The sequence below is a fragment of the Linepithema humile genome, chromosome 4 (genome assembly GCF_040581485.1).
Source record: "Linepithema humile isolate Giens D197 chromosome 4, Lhum_UNIL_v1.0, whole genome shotgun sequence".
In the NCBI taxonomy this organism is placed as follows: Eukaryota; Metazoa; Arthropoda; class Insecta; order Hymenoptera; family Formicidae; genus Linepithema; species Linepithema humile.
The window spans coordinates 14,227,502-14,254,490 of record NC_090131.1 but is presented as its reverse complement, the minus strand read 5'-3'; the positions used below and the strand labels follow the sequence as shown (position 1 = coordinate 14,254,490).

Here is a 26,989-nt window from a genome sequence, read left to right as displayed (position 1 = left end):
TTATTGAGATCGTGCGCAAAGTGTGCTAGCGTTTTGCGTGCATACCGCTTATTGAGATTGAACGCAGTGTGCTAGCGTTTTGCTACCGCTATGACGACGCACTGGAATAGGGTTTTGCTTGCGCAATATGAGCCATATTTGTGCGCGACTTGCTAGATATTTACGCGCAAAATGTTTTCTGGGTATATTCTTGAATTTATTGATGCCTCTTCAATTGATGTCTGATGTCTTATTAAACTGATTATCACCTTTTTCTTGATTTTTTATTCTTAATTTAAATCCATTGATGTTCGTTTAACTAGTGATGGTTTAAGATTTCTTCTTTTTCAAGGTAATTTCTTTCTTTTTTCTGGATAATAATAAAGCGCATTATTGCTGCCAGTATGCACATTATATAAGTGCGGCGCAATCATGCTGCCAGTATTGTATATGTATAGCACAATCGTTCCTTTCTTCAATACATACAAATTATAATAATAATTATGAATGAATAATAAATAATTGAATATGATACTATATAATTATATATAATAATAATAAATAAAAAATTATTATATACTTACATTTCTTACTATTATGCAACTCCACATACAGCAAATATTTTTTTTCACTATAATTTTATTGTAATATTAACATATAATATTAACATATAATCAAAAGATGAGACATAAATAAATGATGTTAACTTTAACAAATATATATAATAATGTAAACTTATTCAATAAATATAAAATATATTATATATAATTCAGTTAAAAATAAAATATATTATATATAATTCAGTTAAAAAAAAAATTAAAAAAAAAATAAATAATATTTACCTGTTTTTTTTTTATAGAAACACCCATTTTTTATATGCAAATTCACTATTATATGCAAATGCACTATCACACTATGTACACCACAGATATCTATATTATAACTAGATCGCTAACTTCCATTAATGTTGTACATAAAATTGGTTCCCGAAAACCATGTAATACGATGGTCGCGCATGCGTAACGTTGGTAGAAAAGTAGTATGGCGCATGACTGTTGACTATTACTCGTGTGAGGTTAGTTATTATAAACAGGTTATAAATTTTAGACAGATTTTAATTTGTACAAAATGCCTACAGTTTGTAGTGTGAAAGGATGCAAAAGTTCTTGGAAGAAACATTTACGTATAACATTTCATAGGTAAGTATTAATCTTTTAGATTAATTAAAGAGTTTAATTTAAATAACCAAAGTTTTTATTATTTTTAGTATTGTAGAGAGTATTTATATAATTTTTAATATTTAAGTTAAGATTTATTTGTTTTATAACATTAATAATATAAATGTACAATATTTTTTGGCCAAAACTTTTTATACTATTTACTTTTAGAAATTAAATGTGTTCTAATAATATAATTTTAGATTTCCATCGTCAAATGAAAAATATTTCCATTATTGGATTGCGGCTGCTGGAAGAGAGGATTTAGTTTCTTTTTTAAATGCAAGAATATGTAGTTTACATTTTACAAATAATGATTATTTTAATCATACAAAGCATGTTGGCAAAAATTTTTTAAAACCTGATACATTCCCAACTCAACATGTACATAAAAATATTGTCCAATTGTTAGCTAAAGCAGATAAAATTAACGAAAGTGAGTAACATTATTTTATGTATTAAAATTTTTTATTTATTATTAAGTATACTAAGCATACATTACATTCAGTAATAAACAAAATAATATAAATATTTATTATAGATAATAATAAAGACCTGCCTATTATTAATGAAGAACGAACAACGACAAACAATCAAAATGATAAAGAAAGAGTAGTGACTAATCAGAATGATATGTTCATTGATGAGGAACAAACAACAACAAACAGTCAAAATAATAAAGAAGAAATTAATCAGAACAATATGCTCATTGATGAGAAACAAACAACAACAGTCAAAATAATAAAGAAGAAATTAATCAGAACGATATGCTCATTGATGAGGAACAAACAGCAACAAACAGTCAAAATAATAAAGAAGAAATTAATCAAAACGATATGCTTATTGATAAGGAACAAAGTGTTTCTTCTGTGATATCAAAATGTATGTACAAATTTTTTGTAATTTAAAAACAATTTTGTAATAGTTATTATTTATTATGTATTAAAATTATACATTTTATAATTATTTAATTATTTTTAATATATTACAGATATAAATTGTGAGAAGTTAAAAGTACAAAATAAAATGTTACAACACAATATAACAGATTTAGAAATATCACAAGAAAAACGATTAGAACAACAAGCAAACATGTTTCATATAATTATTAATAAAAACAAAGCTGAATTTAAAAAAAACATAGAACTTTAAAGGAAAAAAAATAAAGCTTTAACTAAAAGTGTACAACGTAAAGAGACAAATATTAAAACCTAGAGTTTATTATGTAATTAGAGATGAATGTTATACATAACATATATCCTGTTCAATATATTATACCTATATCCTGTTTTGTGTGCCTACTGTTAAATAAGTTTGCTATATTTGTGTGTGTATACTAATATATATATATATTTATTTATTTATTTTTTATTAAAATATATATTGTTTTTTTTTAACAAATGTTTTTTTTTTATATAAAGATATTAAATCTTTATTAAATTTCTTTCAAAATTGCATTATTACTTTATAATAGTGTAAACATTGCTAACTAAATATAGCTAAAATAATTGTTTTAAATATTTAATTTTTTATCTTAAAAATTATATATCTTTACTATAAACATTTTTGATTTTGTCTGTTTTTCAATATACTGCATATTTTAAGAATATTTTTTACATTATTTTATTTTTAGGAGCTAATTTTTTACTTAAAAGATGAGAAAAGTTGCATATTACTTTAAAATTTTATTATAATATTATATATACAAGTTTCATACTTATAGTGTACAGATTATACATAACATCAACCAATGATTACTGTCTACGCTGTCTACCAATGTTACGCATGCGCGAAAGTTTAGTACATAGATTTTGGGGCTATGTATTTAAAGCAAGTTAGCGATCTAGTTATAATATAGATATCTGTGATGTACACTCGCGACAAGAAAGTTAATAACTAACCTAATCTGCAATGTCCGCGCCGCGCGCCACCATAAACTAATAAAAAATTCTAGTTGCTTCTTGTTGTGAGACCTTCCTAAGAGAAAGCGCTACAGTCACACGATCATTGAAAAAAATTAGCTACAATGCCAAGACAGATACGATTTATTGCGTGATGATCGATAATTATAATAATAACAGTAAGTATATAAAAGTATTTGTATAAATATTTCTTATTAAATATGAATCATATAAATGTTTTTACAGTAAAAAAAAAAAGAAAAAAAAATAACAATGGAAACACAGAATAAAGAAAATTTCGTGGAAACTCTTTCCTCGAAGATAATGAACAGGTTAGTTTCTCATTATCTTTCTAATTATTATTTATATTGGGAGGGTCTCAACTGCCTACATTCCTATTTGCCAACAGCTTCGTTTGCCCACAACATTTTGCCGACAGCTTCAATTGCCGACATTCCCGATTGCCTACAGAGCGATTGCCTACAAGCATTATTGCGCACATTTAAAAATTAAAAATACAAACGTACGTTTGCACACAAGACATTATTGCACACATACACATTGCACACATGACATTATTGCGCACATACACATTGCACACATGACATTATTGCGCACATACACATTGTACACATGACATTATTGCGCACATACACATTGCACACATAATATTATTGCGCACATACACATTGCACACATAATATTATTGCGCACATTTAAAAATTAAAAATACAAACGTACGTTTCACACAAGACATTATTGCACACATACACATTGCACAAATGACATTATTGCGCACATACACATTGCACACATAATATTATTGCGCATATTCTTTCCATGCGAAACGAGGTTCAACAGGGGTTTACAACTTTGTTTGTGAACCTTGGTTAACCTTGTTAGGTTTACCTTGTTAGGTATAACCTGAGTAGGATTTGTTATTTGTTTTACGCGGGGGAGAGGCTTCGCCCCGTAGGGGCGAAGTCCTCCGCCGCCTACGCGTGAAATTTCAAACAAAGCGAGGTTCAACATGGGTTTACGAAATTCTACACAAAACGCAATAATGTCATGTGCGCAATGTGTATGTGTGCAATAATGTCTTGTGTGCAAACGTACATTTGTATTTTTAATTTTTAAATGTGCGCAATAATATTATGTGTGCAATGTGTATGTGCGCAATAATGTCATGTGTGCAATGTGTATGTGCGCAATAATGTCATGTGTGCAATGTGTATGTGCGCAATAATATCATGTGTGCAATGTGTATGTGTGCAATAATGTCTTGTGTGCAAACGTACGTTTGTATTTTTAATTTTTAAATGTGCGCAATAATATTATGTGTGCAATGTGTATGTGCGCAATAATGTCATGTGTGCAATGTGTATGTGCGCAATAATGTCATGTGTGCAATGTGTATGTGCGCAATAATATCATGTGTGCAATGTGTATGTGTGCAATAATGTCTTGTGTGCAAACGTACGTTTGTATTTTTAATTTTTAAATGTGCGCAATAATGCTTGTAGGCAATCGCTCTGTAGGCAATCGGGAATGTCGGCAATTGAAGCTGTCGGCAAAATGTTGTGGGCAAACGAAGCTGTTGGCAAATGGGAATGTAGGCAGTTGAACCCCTCTCTTTATATTGATATCACTTTATATGATACATATTTGTATCTGTCAATGTATTTTTAATGTTTTATTTGTTTAATATGAAGAAGAACAACAGTTCATATTAATGCTTGAAAAATTTCTCTGTTAAGTTAAAGGTTAATAATATTAAGGTTAAAGTTTGCAACAATAGTACAATAATTAATACATTAATACATTAATTAATGTTCAAAACTTTAGAGAAATTGCTTAAGCATCAATATGAACTGTTCTTTATATTAATAATAATAACAAGATACATTGAGATACAAATATCTATCCATCCTGATAAATAAAGCAATTGACAGTAAAAGATAAAAAAAAAAAAATTAAATAATAAATATATTTATTGTGTTTATTGTAGATCAAAGAATAAAGAACCTGAGAAAGAGTCACAACAAAATAAAGAACCTGAAAAAGAATCACAACAAAATAAAGCAAGGAAAGAAACAGAGTAAGTAATAATATTAACTGTTAACTAATTACTAATACTATTAATTATTAAAATAACCATAACTATTAATAACCAAAAAGATTCGTGCAATTCTATACTGCATCTTCTATTAATCAATAATAAATATTTAATAAATATTTATTAATATATATTAATATATAATAATATAATATAGATATTTTAATACATTATATATATATATATATATTTATTTATTTTATTCATTTATTGATACATTATTATCTACTTTCAGATCAGAAGAGATTGTCCTAGGACAATATTATCAAACACAAAAAACAATAAACAACCCACTCTTAAATCGATCGGATCAGTTGTCAGATCGCGTCTCATACGAAATACAATCGTCAACAACAAATAATCGTGACCATAATTTAATGATAAATCCAATTCATATAATGAATCAAGAATTGAGCAATGATGAATCCAGACATCTTATTGTCAATCATCGTTATAAACATCAACAATTAGTAAAAAATCAAAAAGACATACTTGAAAAGAGTCGATCGCAAAATTATAAAGATCCCCGATTGCGAGGTTCTTCTGACGACCGACGATTGCAAAATCGCTCATCCTATAATCGGCGATCGCCAGATCGCACTTCGTGTCAACGATACGATTCATCTTATTATCGGCGATTGCGAGATCGCTATTCTCGTGATAGACAATCACGAGATAACTCTTCCAACGACCGAGGCTCACGACATAGCTGTTCCAGCAACCGGCGATCACAAAATCGCTCTCCTAGTGATCAGCGATCGCGAGGTCGCGCTTCGTATCAGCAATACAACTCATCCCGCTATCGGCGATCGCGAGATCGTTATTCTCGTAACCGACAATTGCAAGATAGCTCTTCCAGCAACCGAGATGGTTTCTCTGGCGACCGGCGATCAAAAAACCGCATTTCCTGAAAATCACAAAACTATTCTTCCTGCAATCGACAATCGCGAAACCACTCGTCTTGTGAACGGCGATCGCAAGAGCACTCTTCTCGTGAACAACGATCGCGAGACCATTCTTCTCGTGAACGGCGATCGCGAGACTATATGTCTAACAATCGACGACTACGAAATCATGCTTCTGATGACCTGCGATCGAGACGTACATTTTATGATGAATTTCATCGATATCCGGAAAAGCAACACACCAGAAGATACAGTTAGTAAATATAATAATTATGCGTTTTTTGTTTTTCTTTTCTTTAAATATATTTCTCTTATAATTAAATATGACATGTTGCAGGTGTACGTGGCACACGTGCTGGAAAGTGGGTACAGCAACGAAAAGAAAGAGTTTTAAAACATCTCGTAAATGTTTTAAGCAAATAACTATATATATATAATATACTTTAGAGCAGTGCTCGGAATTAGTCTGAACATTTCAGCCGATTTCCGTGGTATACGCCTTTTTTCCTCTCCTTACCGCGCGCGCCGCAGCCGCTAGGGCCAGCGCCGCCGAGCGTTAGGAGCGGCACTATCTGATTAGGTTCTATGAGTAGGTTCTTCTCTCTATTTATTAAAATTTAAAAAAATTTATTAAAATTTATTAAAAATAAATTTTTTTTTTAAATTTATTAAGTGGAAATATTTCAATAGATTTCTACGTCACCCATGAGGTACTAATACTGACACGTTTTTCAAAAAGTGGTTTCTATCTACATTATTGCATCAATTGTTCATTCTCATAAAAGGCCAAGAAAATCTAATTTAAAAAATCTCTTTTATATATATATTTTTTTAAATTAAGAATTTATTTTTATCTTTAGTGGAATAGGTCTACGGGGGAAACCACTTAAAAAAAAACGCGTCAGCATTAGTATCTCATGGGTGACGTGGAAATCTATTGAAATATTTCCACTTAATAAATTTAAAAATAAAAAATTTATTTTTAATAAATTTTAATACATTTTTTTAAATTTTAATAAATAGGGAGAAGAACCCACTCATAATCAGATAGTGTCGCTCCTAACGCTCGGCGGCGCTGGCCCTAGCGGCTGCGGCGCGCGCGGTAAGGAGAGGAAAGGAGGCGTATACCACGGAAATCGGCTGAAATGTTCAGACTAATTCCGAGCACTGCTTTAGAGCTTCAGTATTACGCGTTTTTTTCTATTTTAATAAGACGAATGGTCTCATCTTCAGTGAGTTGGAACTCTGAAACAAAAAAAAAAAAATATACACTTAAATGTTATACAGCTATTACACTCCAAAATTATATACGATGTTTGATTATTAAATATATATATAATAATCAAACATTGTATATAATTTTGGAGTGTAATAGCTGTATAACATTTAAGTGTATATTTTTTTTGTTTCAGAGTTCCAACTCACTGAAGATGAGACCATTCGTCAAGACAATTTCATCAATTGATTTCGTCAATCAGTTTTTGTTTGTTTGTTTGAAGAACAGATTTTTATGTTTTTAATGATTTTTGGAAAATATTACAATGTTTGTTTTTTATTTATTTAACGAAAGGCTAATACACATTAAAATAGAAAAAAAAAACGCGTAATACTGAAGCTCTAAAGTATATTAATAAAAAACTGGAGCTCTAATTTAATATACTTTATTTTTATTATGTTGTTTGTTTAATTAAAGATGAGATTTTGTATTGAATTATATTTTATTTTGCATTTATGTATTAAAATAATTTATTTTTTTGCATATGTATTGAAAAAAAAACTGGAGCTCTAATTTAATATACTTTATTTTTATTATGTTGTTTGTTTAATAATTAAAGATGAGATTTTGTATTGAATTATATTTTATTTTGCATTTATGTATTAAAATAATTTATTTTTTTTTGCATATGTATTGAAATAATGTATGAAATTATGTATTAAAATAATTTATTTTTTTGCATATGTATTGAAATAATGTATGAAATAAATTATGTATGAAATAAATTACATAAATTTAATTAATAAATGTTTACTTTCCATTATATACAGTAATATAAATAATTAATAATAGTATATATATATATATATATATATATATATATATATATATATATATATATATATCTATTAAGTAAAGTATAATAAGAAACAAATACATTTTTTCAAATTTATTCTTTCTCATTACATATTTAGCATTATATAATTTATAATAATAATAATAATAATAAAGGATTATTCTCAACACATATTTCACGCTATGATTTGCAAGAAAGGTTAAGGTTTTAGAATTAAATAGTAATAAATTATTATTATTATTTATTTAATTAATTGCAAACTTTTTGCAAGAGCAGTCGGGAGACGTCACGCTAAATTTCATAGAAATACACATACACACACGCACGCGCGCGCGCAGATAAATGCACACACGCTCGCACGCACACACACATTCAGCGTGACGTCTCCCGACTGCTCTTGCAAAAAGTTTGCAATTAATTAAATAAATAATAATAATAATTTATTACTATTTAATTTTAAAACCTTAACCCTTCTTGCAAATCATAGCGTGAAATATGTGTTGAGAATAATCCTTTATTATTATTATTATTATTATAAATTATATAATGCTAAATATGTAATGAGAAAGAATAAATTTGAAAAAATGTATTTGTTTCTTATTATACTTTACTTAATATATATATATATATATATATATATATATATATATATATATATATATATATATATATATATTAAGTAAAGTATAATAAGAAACAAATACATTTTTTCAAATTTATTCTTTCTCATTACATATTTAGCATTATATAATTTATAATAATAATAATAATAATAAAGGATTATTCTCAACACATATTTCACGCTATGATTTGCAAGAAGGGTTAAGGTTTTAGAATTAAATAGTAATAAATTATTATTATTATTTATTTAATTAATTGCAAACTTTTTGCAAGAGCAGTCGGGAGACGTCACGCTGAATGTGTGTGTGCGTGCGAGCGTGTGTGCATTTATCTGCGCGCGCGCGTGCGTGTGTGTATGTGTATTTCTATGAAATTTATTAATATATATATATATATATATATATATATATATATATATTTATATATAATCTTATCCAATTCTTTAACAATTTATATAGTTAATTGTATTATTTCAAACTTTTTATTATTAATAAGAATAACTTTTTAAGACTTTAAAAAATATTATTTTACACTTTTAAAAGCATTTTTTTCTCTATTGTTATATTGTTTTATAATAATGTAATTATTTCATTTTTTCTTGTCTTTATTTTTTTCTTGTTCTTGATTTTTTTTGTTTTATTATATTAATTTTTTGTAGGTTTTTTTTATTAATAAAAATAATTTTTTAAGACTTTAAAAAATATTATTTTACACTTTTAAAAGCATTTTTTTTTCTCTATTGTTATATTGTTTTATAATGTAATAATTATTTCATTTTTTCTTGTCTTTATTTTTTTCTAGTTCTTGATTTTTTGTTTTATTATATTAATTTTTTGTAGGTTTTTTATTATTTATTTTATATTTTTATTTTTTTTAAGCAGTAATTTTTTATTGAGTTAATTTTTGTTTTTATTTTTTTTTTTTAAGCAGTAATTTTTTATTGAGTTAATTTTTGTTTTTGTATTTAATTTTTTTTTACAAATATAATTATTTTTGTGCTAGATAAATTTTTAATTTTTAAATGTGCGCAATAATGCTTGTGTTACGTCTGGTCACTAGACGTGTGTAGAGAATTCTGTAATATCGACTATTAGCGCGAAATATGAAATGTCTCCTTATTTTTTAGTCACCCTGCATTCACCGGGTTTACTAGGGATACAGGAGGTAACAATCTATCGTATGAAAAGGATATGAATAAAATTAAATAAAATAGATTAAATTAGCTTACCTAATTTTAATTAGGAACAAAGCCTTATAGATACGTCTTAATAATGCAGATATTACACTGCTAAATATAAACCAAATAACTCAGTGTTTTCAACTGAACAATGCAGAGAAAAATAGTATGTAGAACTTAATATGACCTAACAGTGAGTCTGCTGGAAGAGAACTGTCTCACGAGCGATGATGTACGTTGGTCCTCTTGTGGTGGGGAGTAGGCCCTCGAGAGTATCGCATAGATTTTTAATCGTCACATTGGCTTCTTGATACGTTGGAATATCGTTTGGCTGGAAGTTGATATGCAGCTCGTTTTCGTTTATAGAAGATAGCCGACGGATAAGATGGGTGTCTGGTAACCTTTGCTTATTTTATTCTTATCTCTTCACTTATTTGTTCAATGCATTGTTCAATTATGCAGTATTCTTATAGCTATAGTATAATTAATATTTTTATAACTAATAATACAGTTAACACTAATCATAACTTCAATCTTGCTCTTTGGATGAATTTTAGATGGACTTGTACAGATCTCTTTAATAATGTTCTGTTTTTTGAATTTTACCATTGTCGGGACATCACACCACCCCCCTTAAGTAACAAATACCGATAGTACTTTACTAAGGGATTTGTTCACTTCCATCTAATTTAGCCCGTAAATCTCGAAACGAATAGACTATGGGTACGGCTTGTGTAAGTTGTGCGTGTGTTTCTGTTGGTTGTGCATTTATTATCGTTGGCGTATTGTGTGTGGTTTCATTCGCAGCGCTCTCGTTTACATGTGTTTCTTGCTTTGGTTCTGATTGGTTCTGTTTTTTGTTAGCGAGATATAATAACAAGTGTGTGAAAGAGCTCCAAATAGCTGCTAGTAAATGCAGACTACATCCGTATGCTGCATGTAGTGCATAACCATGAATTAGAGTATCGAATATTATTTTGATTAACCTGATTATTATAAATATTCCAAATATTCCGGCCGTTGCAGCGCCAAAAGTAGTAAATCCGTTTCATATTTTTGACAAAGTATTATTGTAAATTTTATTCAAGGAATTTTCATCTAACAAATTTTGTAAAGAAACGGTATCGGAAGGGATTGATTGTCCTGTAAAGCCTCGAGCGATGGTATGTAAAACAGCGCTTTTTTCAGCGGGGAACATAATATGATCTCTTAATTCTTCTAAGTCTTGTTGAGAATAAATACCGCTAGTAGCCAAATATTTGGGTGCCAAGTATTTCCAAGAGAGTTTTGTTAATGGTTTAATTTCTTGTGGCGGTGTTGTCATAGCAGGTGTTGGGTTTAGCTGTATCCAGTTTTCGTCAATATTGTAAAGTATTGGAAGAAGGGAGTTGCAGTCTCTAAGTGTATGATGTTTAGTAATGATTCGTGATTTTGGAGTCATGTATAATGAGGTGTTTTTAAAAGTGATCGGTAGTTCTGTATGACAAGTGTTTGATTTTCGGACAGTTACTTCAATAGGTATACATTTAATTACATGGATCGCCTCTCCAGCTGTGACTGCCATATAGCCAGGCATCTTCATAAGCCTGAATGCAAACTCATCAGGTAATATTGTTGCTAAAGATAAGGTATTTTGAATTACCTGTTTCTCCAGTTCACATTTTTGCAATATTATGTCCTGGTAAAGAGAGGTTATCTGATTTCTGATATGCCTCTCCACATACACAAATTTTGAGTTTACATAGGTGAACATGTCCAAATTTGTTACGGCAGTCTTTGACATTGTCTTAAAGATGTTTCCTTTCTCAGTCTCGAAGATGAACAGTTTGGGATGTTCTGTTCCAAGTAATGTGTATCCGCAAGTAGTATGTTTACGTGTTTGTGTAAGAGCAAAAGTCGTGTCTTGTGTCTCTAAAGTGAATATAATAGTGTGTTGTGCGCCTAACAACCCTTGAAACTTGGTAGCAGTCCCTTCAAATAAAACATCATATGCTTCAAACCCGCAAGCTGTTATTGGTATGCTTTGCCAAAACGTATATCCATCATCCGAGTCTACACAGGTTTCTTCGCTCAAATCGCAAATTGTGCCAGATTTTAGTATTATTTTTCCTGCGTTTAGTTTTACTGATACATAAGCGGTTTTTAACAATATTTTTACTGTGGCTTGAACTATTACATCATCCCAGGTACCGTAATAGTCTGAGTATTGAACGCCCTTACAAGTTCCGTCTACTTTTATCTTTCCTGCGATAGTGACACTACGATAGTAAGTATTATTAGGTTTTAATCCGTCTATAATGTCTGATTCTCCTATCCTGAGAAGCCCTTCCCTATGCATTTGAACGCATCTACTGCGTGATGTTTCTTGTAAGTAACTGGCGTATCCATTATGCACAGCCGCAATATGAGAGTGCATGCCGCAGTGGTATATGGTTCGCATGATCTCAACTTTACATTGTATAACTTCGGTGTGTGTGTAGCTGGCTAATTGTAGTAATTGTATATATGAAGTCGTAGTTATCGGTGTGTCTATATTCAAATCGCATTCACCTGATCTTAGTAAAGAAATTGTGGTTACGTTGAGGTAGGTTCCTCCGCAATCGTATGCAATAATGGCATTCGTACCAGAGAGCAAGGTTGAAGTCAGTAGGATGGCGAAACTTGCCTGTGAGTAAAATATTTTAATTAATACAATGAATTGGTAACAATTAATAATTAATGATTTTAAATGGTTAACTAATGATATTATAACGCGTTTCTATATTCTTATTATACGTAGATCCGGGAATCTGGGCTGTGTTTACAACTTAAGTCATGATTAATTATCACTTTCCTTCATCCCGGTTCAATTGTATGCGCAGATTTGGATAACTTTAGTTTATTAACATGTACCACGCGATGTTTTCCTTTAAAGTTAATTCTTGCATTGTTTATAGGTAACATTTCAATGATCTCGTAGGGTCCCGAATATTGATCAGAAAATTTGCCCTTCATGGGTTCTTTTAATAAATAAACCTTATCATTAATCTTGAATTTTTGGACATTTACTTTTTGATCGTAATATTTTTTACTTTTTTCTTTTGATTTTATTAGATTTCCTCTGGCTATTTCTTGAGATGATTTTAAAGTATTAAAAAGATTGGTCAAGTAATCTTGATAAGGTAATTCCATATATTCTTCTAAAATAGTGGTAGAGGAAGGTACCCTAGGGATATGACCAAAGCGTATGGTGTATAGTTAGTTCCTTCATGCACAGAGGTGTTATAAGCAAACATAGCTGTCATTAAATGTTCGTCCCATTCATTATTATTGTTAGTATATATTTTTAAGTATTCTGTTAACACGTGATGTGATCTTTCGATCGAACCATTCGACTGAGGATGGTAAGCGGTGGTACGGCACTGTCTAATTTTGAAATGTGAAGCGATTGCTTTCATTAAAGAAGTAAAAAAGGTAGGAGCTTGATCGGTTAATAATGCTCGCGGGGCCCCATAGATGCAAATAAAATTTTTTACAAATGCTTCAGCTATTGAAATGGAATCTGCCCTCATCAAGGGTGAGGCTACTGAATATTTTGTTAAAAGATTCTGTATGGTTAGTATGTATGAATTATTATTTTGTGTAGTAGGCAAAGGGCCCATAATATCCATTGAAATCTTATCGAATGCGGCTCCCGGAGTGTCGGTTATCAACATGGGCTGTTTAGTCTTAACTCTGGTTAATTTTTTGATTTGGCAGTTTCGGCAATTTTGAATATAGGTTTGTATGTCCTGTTTCATTGTAGGCCAATAAAAATTCTGACGGAGTCTATTATAAGTTTTATTCACGCCTTTATGTCCTCCTACTTTGGTTGCATGTTTCTCATATATTAAATTTTCCCTCTCGTTTATCTCAGGAAAACGTATCAAGGATTTGCAGATTGTTAATGTTATTGGCTGATCGAGTAAAAATCTTTTTAAATTTCTATACACAAAAACCCATGGTATGTTGTCATAAAAGTCTGTTTGTGCTATACTAACAGAGGTTATTTGTAGTTCTTGAATTACGTCAGTTAAAGATCTCATGCAATTTATTATTTCGTCACGTTCAATTTGGATGTGTTTATTTGCTTTGACCGCGAGGGCTATTAAAATTTTGTTACCTATGTCGGTTACGCGGGCTCTCCCGATAGATAGATTACTATATTGCGGAAGTTTATTTGCTTTTTGATAGTCCTTAGAACCCTTATCGAAAAGTGTACCGTCTAAATTTACAAAAATGATATGATTATCTTTCTGCATTAACAAAGAGTCGCGAGTCTCTCTTATCCTTAAAAGTTGTTCATCGTCATCATCATCAACGGAGTCGGGTTCCGTACTTGTCGATTGCTCATCATCCGAGTTCATTTCAATGTCTGAGTGTGGAAGATCAGAAGGGAACGACGGGAGTTCGTTAATGGTTATTGGATATATCGGTAAGGCATTTTCCATTGGATTTTCTATAGCTAAAGAAGCTAAAGAGGATGTTTGGTTAGTAATTGGTAATAGAGCAGTATTATCGTATTTAGAAGCTATAGGAGGCCTAGAAGATTGTATAGCAGTTTGATGAAAAGAAAGCGATTCATTTAAAGGAAGTATTATAGCATTTGGCGGGTTTCTGGATAAAGCATCAGCGACAGTATTAGTTTTCCCTTTTTTATAATTTATCTCAAACTCATACTCGGATAGTTTTAACCTCCATTTCCATAGCCGAGAGCTTGGGTCCTTTATGGAATGCAGCCAAACCAAAGGTTTGTGGTCCGTTAGGATTGTAAAATGCCGTCCGTATAAATAGTGCCTGAAGTAGGTTACACAATAGACAATTGCAAGGCACTCCTTTTCTATAGTCGAGTAATTCCTCTCCGCGCTGTTTAAGATTCTGGAAGTGTATGTTATCGGCAGATCTTTTCCAATGGATCCTTGACTTAACACACCACCAATAGCATATCCACAAGCATCTACTGTGAGGATAAAAGATTTGTTAAAATTTGGGTATTGGAGAATAGGTTCTTTACAAAGTTCGTCTCGTAAGATAGTGAAAGCCTTTTCCTGTAAGGGAGTCCATGTAAAAGGTATATCTTTTTTTAATAAATCGGTTAAAGGTTTGGCAAGTTTCGAGAAATCTTTAATAAACCTACGGTAGTACCCAGCTAGGCCCAAGAACCGTTTTATATTTTTCTGATTTTTTGGTATAGGAAAGTTTTTTACTGCTATAATTTTGTCTGGATTTGGTTTAACCCCCATTGAACTGATCACATGGCCTAAATATACAACTTCGTGTCTCAAAAATTGGCATTTCTCGGGTTGAAGCTGTAAGTTAGCTTCTTTTAGTCTTTGCATTAATTTTTCAATTTTTATTCTATGTTCCTCCAAGGATCTGGCATACACAACAATATCGTCTAGATAGACAAATACTTCGTTTCCTTGTAAACCCACCAGCACACTGTCCATAAGTCTTTGGAACGTGGCTGGTGCGTTTTTTAGACCGAATGGCATTCTTAAATATTCGTAATGCCCATACGGGGTGGAAAACGCTGTCTTAGCTCTGTCATTCGGATTCATTGGAATTTGATGAAAGCCCTGTGCTAGATCAAATATGGAAAAATATTTAGCACTTCCTAACTGATCCAAGATCTCTACTATATTTGGAAGGGGGTATGCATCCCCGATAGTTTTTTCATTTAACTTCCTAAAGTCAATTACCATTCTCCATTTTTTTTCTTTTTCTCCGATCGATTTCTTAGGCACAATCCAAAGAGGTGCATTATATGGGGAAGAGGAAGGTTGAATAACGTTATCTTTCAGTAATTTTTTCACTTGTTTATCTATTTCTTCTTTATGGACTGGCGGGTATCTATATTGTTTAACATGAATAGGAATGTCGTCAGTGGTAGGAATGGAATGACTGGTGATATTAGAAAATTTTAATTTATCTCCTGGTAAGAAAAAGCAGTCTATATTCTTTTCTAATGTTGTTTCTACATGTCTCCTCTCTTCTTCATTTAAATGACTCAAGTTTGTTAGATTTTTTAATTTATTATAACGGTGTTCAATTGCTGGAATTGTATCTTCAATGTTTGATTTATTGAAATAGCAAAGCGCAGTGGAATTAGTAGGCTTAGTGAGGTCACTTAATTCAGTGGATTCAGAGAAATCAGTGGAGTTAGTAGAATTGACACAGTCAATTAAATTGGTAGAATAGTAATCTATCAAGTGCATGGGCTTTAGTATTATTGTGTAGTCACGCTCAGTGACGTTATATACTTTTAAATACCCTTTGCCTTGTGAATTAGTAACAAGTGCCTCACCAAGATATAATCCTTTAACGGGTTTACAACGCGGTACGTATCCTTCCGTTCTTTCAGGATTAGTGATATTAAAAGAGACTGGTAACACAGTTCGGGCTGGTACTATTATTTTCTCTTCGTTATAAAATGGAATTGACATGTTTCCAATAATCAAACTTTCTTTATCGTAATTTAGGATAGCATTATTATTTTTTAAAAATTCAGAGCCAAGAATTCCATCGCTCGGGATGGGTACTTCATCCTGCACTACGTGAAACTTTGTTATCTTACCGGCTACTGCAAAAATTACGGCTCCCTGTGTTTCAACAGGAACCTTAGTAATGCCTCTTAAAATTAATCTATCATCTAAATCTATGGGAGTGTTTCTTAAGATTTTAGACTTAATCATATTTATGGCAGAACCTGAATCAATCATAAATTTGCAATATCCTTGTAAATTTTTACAAGTTAGTATTATTTTTGGCAAAAAAGTAGCTGCCTCCGGGTTTGCCACTATTATTGTTGCATCCGGAATAAATTTTGAGACCTGATTATTTGCGTCAGAATTATTCATCCTTCGCTTATTATTGGTTCTGCCTGTACACTTATCGGATGCGCTGTAACATGAGCCGTATCCCGGGCCGCGCTCGCTATCGGGCGGCTTTCTAAGTTTTCCGGATTCTGTACAGAGTTTCGGTATGCTAGCTTTTTGCAGTTTGATATGTTATGCCCCGGAAATTTACAGTATCGACACACATCAGGAGAATTTGGACCTGGTACACCCGGAATTAGTGGTCTAATCCAAGGGCGCGGAATCAGTGTGTTAGGATTTTTCAAAATTGACTTTGGTGGTTCAGCGTGCGGTGATTCTATATTTTGTATGTCAGAGCGTAGTAAAGGAGCAGTTTTCTGCGAAGATTGACGTTCGCGTAATTTTTCTACTTCTAAATTATTTGAAATTTTGACGGCCCACTCAATGGCTACATCTAAATCGGTTATTTGCCGGTGTTCCATACGAGTTATTATATTAGACGGCATTCCATTAATAAAAGCTTCTAATACTTCTCCATCTATTTCTTCTATGAAAGTACGGCTTATGCTTTTTCCCTGACGTCTATTTCCATCCAATATAGCAAATTTCAAATCTTTTACTCTCCCCGCATATTTAAGAATTGTTTCAGCCGGCAATTTGTAAGTATTAGCAAGTTCACCTCGATATTGTGCAATTGACTTATTCGGTGCAAAAATAGCTTTTAGTTTGTCTAATAAATCGACAACACGCGTATACATATTTCCTTCAACAACTTGGTACGCATCACCCTCTAATTTATTAATAATAAACTGTACTAACTGAGGCTCCTGTACAGAGGATAATAGATCACGAGCACGTTCACAAGCACGGGCAAATTGAAATACCGAAATTTTATAACCGTCATACGCAGGGATATTGGAAGCTACATCCTTTAATTTTAAAATCGGAAATGATGCTGGCACTTCGTCCTGCGCCGGCATGCTTTGATACTCTTCGTAGGCCGATGCGGCTCTTGAAGTTTCGTTCACGCGTTGTTCTAACATATTTATTTGTTCCGGCAATTTTTGTAACTGAGAGAGTTCACTTTGTATTTTAGAAAGCACTTGCATAAGTGAATTCGCGTCAATAGCTTCAGTAGCGCGTTTTTCTATTTCTTCGCGTTCGCGTAGCAAAGCTTGATGCTGTGCGCGTAATTGTTTTTCACGTTCATCGAGATGTTTTTGCCTAATGTCTATTTCGGCGTCGGTCGACACCGGTCCCTGCGAGCGAGTACCGTGTGACATTTTAAATTCACAAATCACGACACAGTGGAATATAGTACTTACACTGAAATATTATTATTAAACAAAATTATTGAACGATAGATCATTATCAAATCCCACCGCTGCCACCAATTTTTATGTTACGTCTGGTCACTAGACGTGTGTAGAGAATTCTGTAATATCGACTATTAGCGCGAAATATGAAATGTCTCCTTATTTTTTAGTCACCCTGCATTCACCGGGTTTACTAGGGATACAGGAGGTAACAATCTATCGTATGAAAAGGATATGAATAAAATTAAATAAAATAGATTAAATTAGCTTACCTAATTTTAATTAGGAACAAAGCCTTATAGATACGTCTTAATAATGCAGATATTACACTGCTAAATATAAACCAAATAACTCAGTGTTTTCAACTGAACAATGCAGAGAAAAATAGTATGTAGAACTTAATATGACCTAACAGTGAGTCTGCTGGAAGAGAACTGTCTCACGAGCGATGATGTACGTTGGTCCTCTTGTGGTGGGGAGTAGGCCCTCGAGAGTATCGCATAGATTTTTAATCGTCACATTGGCTTCTTGATACGTTGGAATATCGTTTGGCTGGAAGTTGATATGCAGCTCGTTTTCGTTTATAGAAGATAGCCGACGGATAAGATGGGTGTCTGGTAACCTTTGCTTATTTTATTCTTATCTCTTCACTTATTTGTTCAATGCATTGTTCAATTATGCAGTATTCTTATAGCTATAGTATAATTAATATTTTTATAACTAATAATACAGTTAACACTAATCATAACTTCAATCTTGCTCTTTGGATGAATTTTAGATGGACTTGTACAGATCTCTTTAATAATGTTCTGTTTTTTGAATTTTACCATTGTCGGGACATCACACTTGTAGGCAATCGCTCTGTAGGCAATCGGGAATGTCGGCAATTGAAGCTGTCGGCAAAATGTTGTGGGCAAACGAAGCTGTTGGCAAATGGGAATGTAGGCACACACACAGTTGAACCCCTCTCTAATTTTTTAATGTAGATAATACATATCGATGGAGCGTTTGCGAGACAACCTAGAAATAGCCAATTTAATAATGGCAATGTGGCATATGAGTTATTAATAAAAAAAAATACAATTATATCAAATTTAGGTTATTATGAAATAAAAACTACAAATAATAAATATAAGGAAACAAAATTATGCGATGTATTAGATAGTCCAGGATACATTAGTAAGTTATGTTTCCATTTCTATATAAATTTCTCTAAAAGTATTATTCAAAAATTTAAAATATTTTATTGTACTTTATTTTATTTTTTATTTAATATTTTAAATATTTTATAAATTTTTTTTTTTTTTAAATATTTATTTTATTTTATTTTTATACTATTATAATACTAATAAAACTAAACTTTTATATTTCTTTACCATATTATACATGTATATAAATACTTCAGTTTTAGATGGATATATTAAGACAAATTTTTCTGAACTTTTTAACACAAAATTAAACAAAATTATTGGATGTGGATCAATTACTGATGGCTTATATAAACTGGAAATACATATTTTAAATTTTTCTAATAATAATTATTTAGATTTAAATTTAAAAAAAGGTGACAAAGTTGAAATTAAAAGAATTATGCAACTCAATGGTAAAAATATTTATATTTCTCACTAATTTTAAAACTTTAATTTAAAAAATATTGTAATTTTATTAATTTTAATTAAAGATAATATAATATTTATAATATTTTTTTTTATTCATCTCGTAATAAATATTAAATAATATTAAATATAAATAAATATAAAAGCAAAAAAGCAAAAAATTGGAAGAATAAAGAATAAATTATTTTATTTTTAATAAATAAAAATTTTAAATAAATAAAAATTTTTATAAAATCACACACTTAAAGTACGTACACATTAATTTATATATATAACTTTGATAATTTTATAGCTGATCCGCCATATTTACTTGTAAATGACATCAATGATTTAAAACAAAAAGATGGTCGAATGTCAATACTCCATTTATTGAAAGGGATAAATACACCTCAGAAAAGAAAATTAGAAGGTATACAATTACAATAAATTTATTTGAATTAAAATTATAAATTTTTTTTTTAATTAAAAATTTTAATTTAGAATTTAGAAATTTTAATTTAGAATTTTTATTACATAATATTAGTTTTACAAAATACATAATATTTCGTTACAGAAAAATTAGAAGAAACAGAATCAAAGAGTAAGAAGATAAATTGTACATAAAAATGTTACCATTATTATTAATTGTTATTATTTTATTTAATGTTATTATTTAATTATTATTATAAATGTAAAATATGTTTGTATAAATTGAAATATAAATTCTTTGTTTTAATAAAAATTATTAAAATTATTATTATTTTTAAATATGTTTAATACATAACCAAATTATTAAAATTATTAAAATTATTATTATTTTTAAATATGTACATAACCAAATTATTAAAATAATTAAAATTATTATTATTTTTAAATATGTTTAATACATAACCAAATGTATTCAAGGAAACAAATTAAATTTACCTGTCTGATACTCATGGTGCATAATATGTATAAAAATATAAATGAGCATTCCGTATAATCATCGCCTGGAAGATTTCTATGGGATAAACCTTATATTCAGCTGATTGGAACAAACGGTAATCTCGCAACAGTTCGTCCATCAAATATGTTATTGATCATACTTAACAGTGCCGTAAACGCAAATCCAATAGCAAACATGGATTTCATTTTTACAAGAGATAAGTCTCGATTATTATTCTTTAATCTTTCCTCTTCGCGTTCTATCTTCTTCTTTTGCTGCTTGTCCAAAGAGTCTCCATGAGCCTCTTTTCTTTTTTCCACTGGCAAACAAAATCACTTTATACAGATGTTTTTTTGTATATACAATTCCTCATATAATACCTCATAAATATCTTGAATACCTCATAGATATTTTGTAGACTTATATTTTTTACTCTGCTTTTCAACTTCAGCCTTTAATTTTTAATATTTTTCAGTTCTATACACCATTAACCATGTCAAACCTAAACAATATATATAAAATAAATATATTAGAACAAATAAATAAATTAAATAAATTATTTTGTTTTTTTTTTCAACTTATAAATACATTCATGAAAATATTGCCTTTTATGTTTTTTACCTTTACCCAATAACGCTGTACATATACTGATAAATACAATAAGGATGGTGTCTGCCCACATATTTGGGAATAAATTTTTTATTCGAAGTTCATATAATTCAACAATTAACACCAAGAATTATTGTTAATTCATTGAACTTCTTTTCCGTTAAAAGTGACTACGTATGCACTGTACAATATATAAGTCACGTTGTATCAGAATTAAATTATGCACTTCACGATGCTATTAAATACATTCGTGTTAATTCAGAATATCGGATATAGCGTGAAATCAGTTTTCTTTTTAACAAACTTGCACATTGCTATCACATGCAGACATTTGGATTTTCAGATCGAATAACCTCTTTTCGATCCGATGACTATCACTGACGAAGCTATTATAAAACAGTACAGTGATAAATTACAATACTTGTGTACTTCCAGTACAGTTGGATTATTGTTAATTCATTGAACTTTTTTTCCGTTAAAAGTGACTACGTATGCACTGTACAATATATAAGTCACGTTGTATCAGAATTAAATTATGCACTTCACGATGCTATTAAATACATTCGTGTTAATTCAGAATATTGGATATAGCGTGAAATCAGTCTTCTTTTTAACAAACTTGCACATTGCTATCACATGCAGAAAAGGGAACCACGAACGATTAATTGAGGCCTCTAACAGAGTAATATCGATCCTTACGATCGTTGACCTGTTCTCAGTCAAAGGAATTCGTTCGGCTCGCGCGGTCGCCTTCTTTCATACCGACCAGCGAGCAAACACCACAAACTCCTACTTTTATTGTTGCGTTTGTTCGTATGCCTGATTCCGCCCCTTTCCCTCCAGATTAGGACGTAACATAATCGTTCCATCATTAACAAAGAGTTAGCGCCATAAAATTTGTTTGTACTATTTAAAAAAAAATTTTTTTAATTTAGCTTTTTATTAGCTTTTACTCGCTACACTATTGATGCCGTCAAAAATTCGATATTTTAAAAATTTCTCGTATTATTATTATCGAAAATTAGACAAGACAATCTTATTGATACAAATTTTCAATGGTATTCTGAAAATTTAGGCGTTAATTTGACATAAATATATATTATAAATGGTCCTGCCAATAACAAAAATTTGGCGCCATAAAAATTGCTCATACTAATTCACAGGAAAAATTTCACTACTTTAATCTTTTATCATGTTATTAAAATTTTAATGTTTTATTATTTAACAAAATTATTTTTTATGGATGCTAGTGCTAAATGCAATTTTAAGATGATTTAAGCTGGCAATCTTGATAACAAAACGCGTTACACTATTGATATTATCAAAAATTTACTGGTTTAAAAACTTCTCATGTTAATATCATCGAATATTAGACAAGAGAAAACTTATTAATATAAACTTTCAATGATATTTTGGAAATTTAACCGTTAATCTGACGTAAATATATATTATACAAATGGTCACGTCAATAACAGAAATTTGGCGCCATAAAAATTGCACGTGCTATTTCAGAAAAAATTTATTATTTTAGCTTTTTATCATATTAATAATGTTTCATTATTTAATAAAATCAATTTTTATGGATGCTAGCGTTAAACACAGATTTAAAATGATTTATACTGACAGTCCTAATTGAAAAACTCGTTATATTATTAATTCCGTCAAAAATTTGATATTTCAAAAATTTCTCGTGTTGTTATCGAAAATTAGACAAGACAGTCTTATTTACATACATACAAATTTTCAATTGTGTTCTAAAAATTAGACATAAATATACATTATAAACGGTCCCGCCAATAACAAAAATTTGGCGTCAAAAAATTGCTCATGTTAATTCGTAGAAAAAATTTTATTATTTTAATCTTTTATAATATTATTAAAACATTAAGTGTTTTATTATTTAACAAAATCAATTTTTATGAATACTAGCACAAGTGCAAATTTACAATAGTGAAATTTCAGAAATTAATAATAAATTATTAATAAAATATAATAATAAAATTTTATATAACAATATTATTTTATATTAAAAAAAATATTGGAATCAATTAGAATAATTATTTTGATTACTAATTACAAATCTGGGATTAAAATAAAATAATTTAAAATGGCGAATTCAATATGGTAATTATTAAATATATACAGATAATGAATAATAAGCAAATATGTCTTTTGACCCTAATTTATATACTGACAATAGGGTTTTCTTCAGCTAACAATCGGTAACCAACTTTGATGAGACAATATCTTCTCTGATCTTAGAAGTATCTATATTATTAATAAAAATAATTGGATAACAAAATAAACATAGAAATGAGAATAAGTTCCGACTGTTTCTTTTAAATATATTTTCTAATGCTGAATACATCGATTAAAAATATATAAAATACATTGAATAATGAAAAATATATACTTTTAAATGGTTCCGAAATTGTATAATACATATATTCCTAATTGGTGAAATCCAGGACCGATTTAAAAATGGAATTAATATAATTGTTTTTCATAATGTAAGCATTTCTTACTGTTAGAATACATCTGGCATTTACGAAAAAATCGTTAATTCTTTAAATTTCTTAAATTATAAAGAAAATAATGAACGGACTTGGAAATAGCCATTTTATAAGTTTTATGTAATATTTCACAAATAAATAAAATATTTTTAAAAATTTGAATGAGGAACAATGCAATTAATTATCCCTTACTATTTCCAATAAGAAACGACATGAATTAAAAATGGTACCTGCAACATCCCTTAGACATACTTATATATATATATATATATATATATATATATATATATATATATATATATACAGGGTGTCAATTAAGTCCCGGGACTGCTGAATATTTTCTCATGTAAAGTATTTTTGAAAAAGGTCAAGGTTATTTCTGAAGTAATTTTCAACGAGGAATTCAACGGTGACCTTCAATTTGACCTTGAGCTTGACCTTCAAGGTCATTTCAAGGTTAGGTTAGGTTTTTTAAATAAAAACCCCTATTTTTGATTCCAAAATCTAATAGCTGGTGTCAAGAGCTTTTCAAAACACTATAATGAAGTTATTTTTTATTAAGTACTTTTCGAGTTATGAGGCTTGTAAATTACAGTATTTTGACATAAAATACAAAATATTTTGTAAAACATTCAATTTTTGGGAATCTTACCTTGATACTTTTATGCATAAAATAATAAGACGAATCAATTGGTATAAAGAAAACACATAGTTGCTTTCAAGAAAAAATATGTAGTTTGCAACATGCAACTGCATACTTTTTCTTGAAAGCAACTATGTGTTTTCTTTATACCAATTGATTCGTCTTATTATTTTATGCATAAAAGTATCAAGGTAAGATTCCCAAAAATTGAATGTTTTACAAAATATTTTGTATTTTATGTCAAAATACTGTAATTTACAAGCCTCATAGCTCGAAAAGTACTTAATGAAACATAACTTTATTATAGTGTTTTGAAAAGCTCTTGACACCAGCTATTAGATTTTGGAATCAAAAATAGGGGTTTCTATTTAAAAAATCTAACCTAACCTTGAAATGACCTTGAAGGTCAAGCTCAAGGTCAAATTGAAGGTCACCGTTGGATTCCTCGTTAAAAATTACTTCAGAAATGACCTTGACCTTTTTCAAAAATACCTTACATGAGAAAATATTCAGCCGTCCCGGGACTTAATTGACACCCTGTATATACACTCACCCGAAAAAAAAGCGGTACACTGAAAATGTGGGAAAAATTCATCAAATTTCAACTGACGATAACTTCGTAAATAATAAAGATAGAAAGTTCTATAAAATATGGAAATGAAGCTAAAAATCTCTACTTTAAGAATCAATTTATTTCAATGTTGCAAAATAAATTTATTGAAAATGGCGGATGACAAAGCGCGAGCATGCAAAATTGAAAAATAATGGTTCGAGTTTGCGACGGTGCACGGTATAAACAAAAAATTGTAGCTTATTGGGATCAAAAGCGTACGAAAGTACAGAGTCTCCTCTTTAAAATGCTTTTTTATGCATCTCGATACGATGATTTTTCGCCGAGAGATTCGCATTTGAAGAAAAAGGCAGATTCTTACTTCAAATGCGAATCTCTCAGCGAAAAATCATCGTATCGAGATGCATAAAAAAGCATTTTAAAGAGGAGACTCTGTACTTTCGTACGCTTTTGATCCCAATAAGCTACAATTTTTTGTTTATACCGTGCACCGTCGCAAACTCGAACCATTATTTTTCAATCAATTGTTTTGCATCCGAAGGAGATGTCTGCAGATCTTTTGTGATTTCTCCGCCCTGACTTTTTGTTTATGCTCGACCGCACATTGCGAGAAAAGTGCTTGATTTCTGCGATGAAGTTGGCATAAATCGACTCGAATGGCCAGCAATGAGTCCAGATTTAAATCCCATTGAACACCTATGGGACAATATTAACAGAAAAGTACGAAATCATATACCTGCTCCTCAGTCATTGCCAGAACTTCGAAGAGTTCTTGAAATAGAGTGGAATGACATTACGCAGTCTGAAATTAGAACATTAATAAGGAGTATACCTCGTCGCATGAATGAGGTAATACGCGCACGAGGAGGTCATACCCATTATTAATATACGCGCGCGCACACGCAATTGTACACGCACCACCGGGAGGGTTTGGAGTCGTTAAATATCGTGGACCTGACGAGCCATGAGGTCCTTATCCCAGTGGTGCACGCACACACACACACACACGGGATCAGATTTCTGCCACGTCCACGCCGTTGATCCTGGGTAACGCTAAAAGCAGAATTGACACTTACAACCGTAAGAAGAGTTTGGAGTTTTAAAATACCGCGGAGCTGATGACCACGGAATTCTTATTCTTGCAATTCGGTCTGGTTCAAAATTGAATATCTCGGCACGTAATACAGCTAGCAGGATTTTTTAAAAACCATTTTAAAAGTTTGGATGTCTAGTGTTCGAAAATTCATAACGCAATAATGTGCAACAATTTTCTCCAAAATGGCGGATGACAAAGCAAAAGCATGCGAAATTGAAAAATAATGGTTCGAGTTTGCGACGGTGCACGGTATAAACAAAAAATTGTAGCTTATTGGGATCAAAAGCGTACGAAAGTACAGAGTCTCCTCTTTAAAATGCTTTTTTATGCATCTTGATACGATGATTTTTCGCTGAGAGATTCGCATTTGAAGTAAGAATCTGCCTTTTTCTTCAAATGCGAATCTCTCGGCGAAAAATCATCGTATCGAGATGCATAAAAAAGCATTTTAAAGAGGAGACTCTGTACTTTCGTACGCTTTTGATCCCAATAAGCTACAATTTTTTGTTTATACCGTGCACCGTCGCAAACTCGAACCATTATTTTTCAATTTTGCATGCTCGCGCTTTGTCATCCGCCATTTTCAATAAATTTATTTTGCAACATTGAAATAAATTGATTCTTAAAGTAGAGATTTTTAGCTTCATTTCCATATTTTATAGAACTTTCTATCTTTATTATTTACGAAGTTATCGTCAGTTGAAATTTGATGAATTTTTCCCACATTTTCAGTGTACCGCTTTTTTTTCGGGTGAGTGTATATATGTTAATAATATACATATAGTATTTATATCGTAATATACATAATATTTATATAGTAATATATTTTTTGGGGTATTTTGTAATAATATGTGGTATAATAGGCTACAGGCAAAGATCCACTTTTTAAAAAAATTT

The 26,989-nt window shown here is 30.4% G+C and overlaps 2 protein-coding genes and 2 long non-coding RNA genes across 5 annotated transcripts; 2 read left to right on the top strand and 2 right to left on the bottom strand.

The window, feature by feature from the left end:
- Nucleotides 1-4: 4 nt before the first annotated feature.
- Nucleotides 5-3,377, top strand: LOC136999770 (uncharacterized). Of its 2 annotated transcripts, XR_010890089.1 has the most exons (4): nucleotides 5-1,178; nucleotides 1,400-1,632; nucleotides 1,738-2,078; nucleotides 2,188-3,377. It is a non-coding gene; the product is annotated as an uncharacterized lncRNA (long non-coding RNA). The 2 variants fall into 2 exon arrangements; XR_010890088.1 differs by having other exon boundaries at nucleotides 1,400-2,078.
- A 2,296-nt stretch (nucleotides 3,378-5,673) lies between these two features.
- Nucleotides 5,674-7,359, top strand: LOC136999412 (uncharacterized). The gene is made up of 2 exons (XM_067353397.1): nucleotides 5,674-6,371; nucleotides 6,456-7,359. Exons 1-2 carry the CDS (start codon nucleotides 6,081-6,083, stop codon nucleotides 6,510-6,512), a joined length of 348 nt encoding a protein of 115 aa, XP_067209498.1. The 5' UTR covers nucleotides 5,674-6,080; the 3' UTR covers nucleotides 6,513-7,359.
- A 2,291-nt stretch (nucleotides 7,360-9,650) lies between these two features.
- Nucleotides 9,651-15,200, bottom strand: LOC136999210 (uncharacterized). The gene is made up of 2 exons (XM_067352693.1): nucleotides 14,687-15,200; nucleotides 9,651-12,653 (listed from the first exon to the last, which is right to left on the bottom strand). Exons 1-2 carry the CDS (start codon nucleotides 14,711-14,713, stop codon nucleotides 11,037-11,039), a joined length of 1,644 nt encoding a protein of 547 aa, XP_067208794.1. The 5' UTR covers nucleotides 14,714-15,200; the 3' UTR covers nucleotides 9,651-11,036.
- Nucleotides 15,201-18,398: 3,198 nt separating this feature from the next.
- On the bottom strand, nucleotides 18,399-23,912 carry LOC136999211 (uncharacterized). The gene is made up of 2 exons (XR_010889592.1): nucleotides 21,282-23,912; nucleotides 18,399-21,162 (listed from the first exon to the last, which is right to left on the bottom strand). It is a non-coding gene; the product is annotated as an uncharacterized lncRNA (long non-coding RNA).
- Between the last annotated feature and the right edge of the window lie 3,077 nt (nucleotides 23,913-26,989).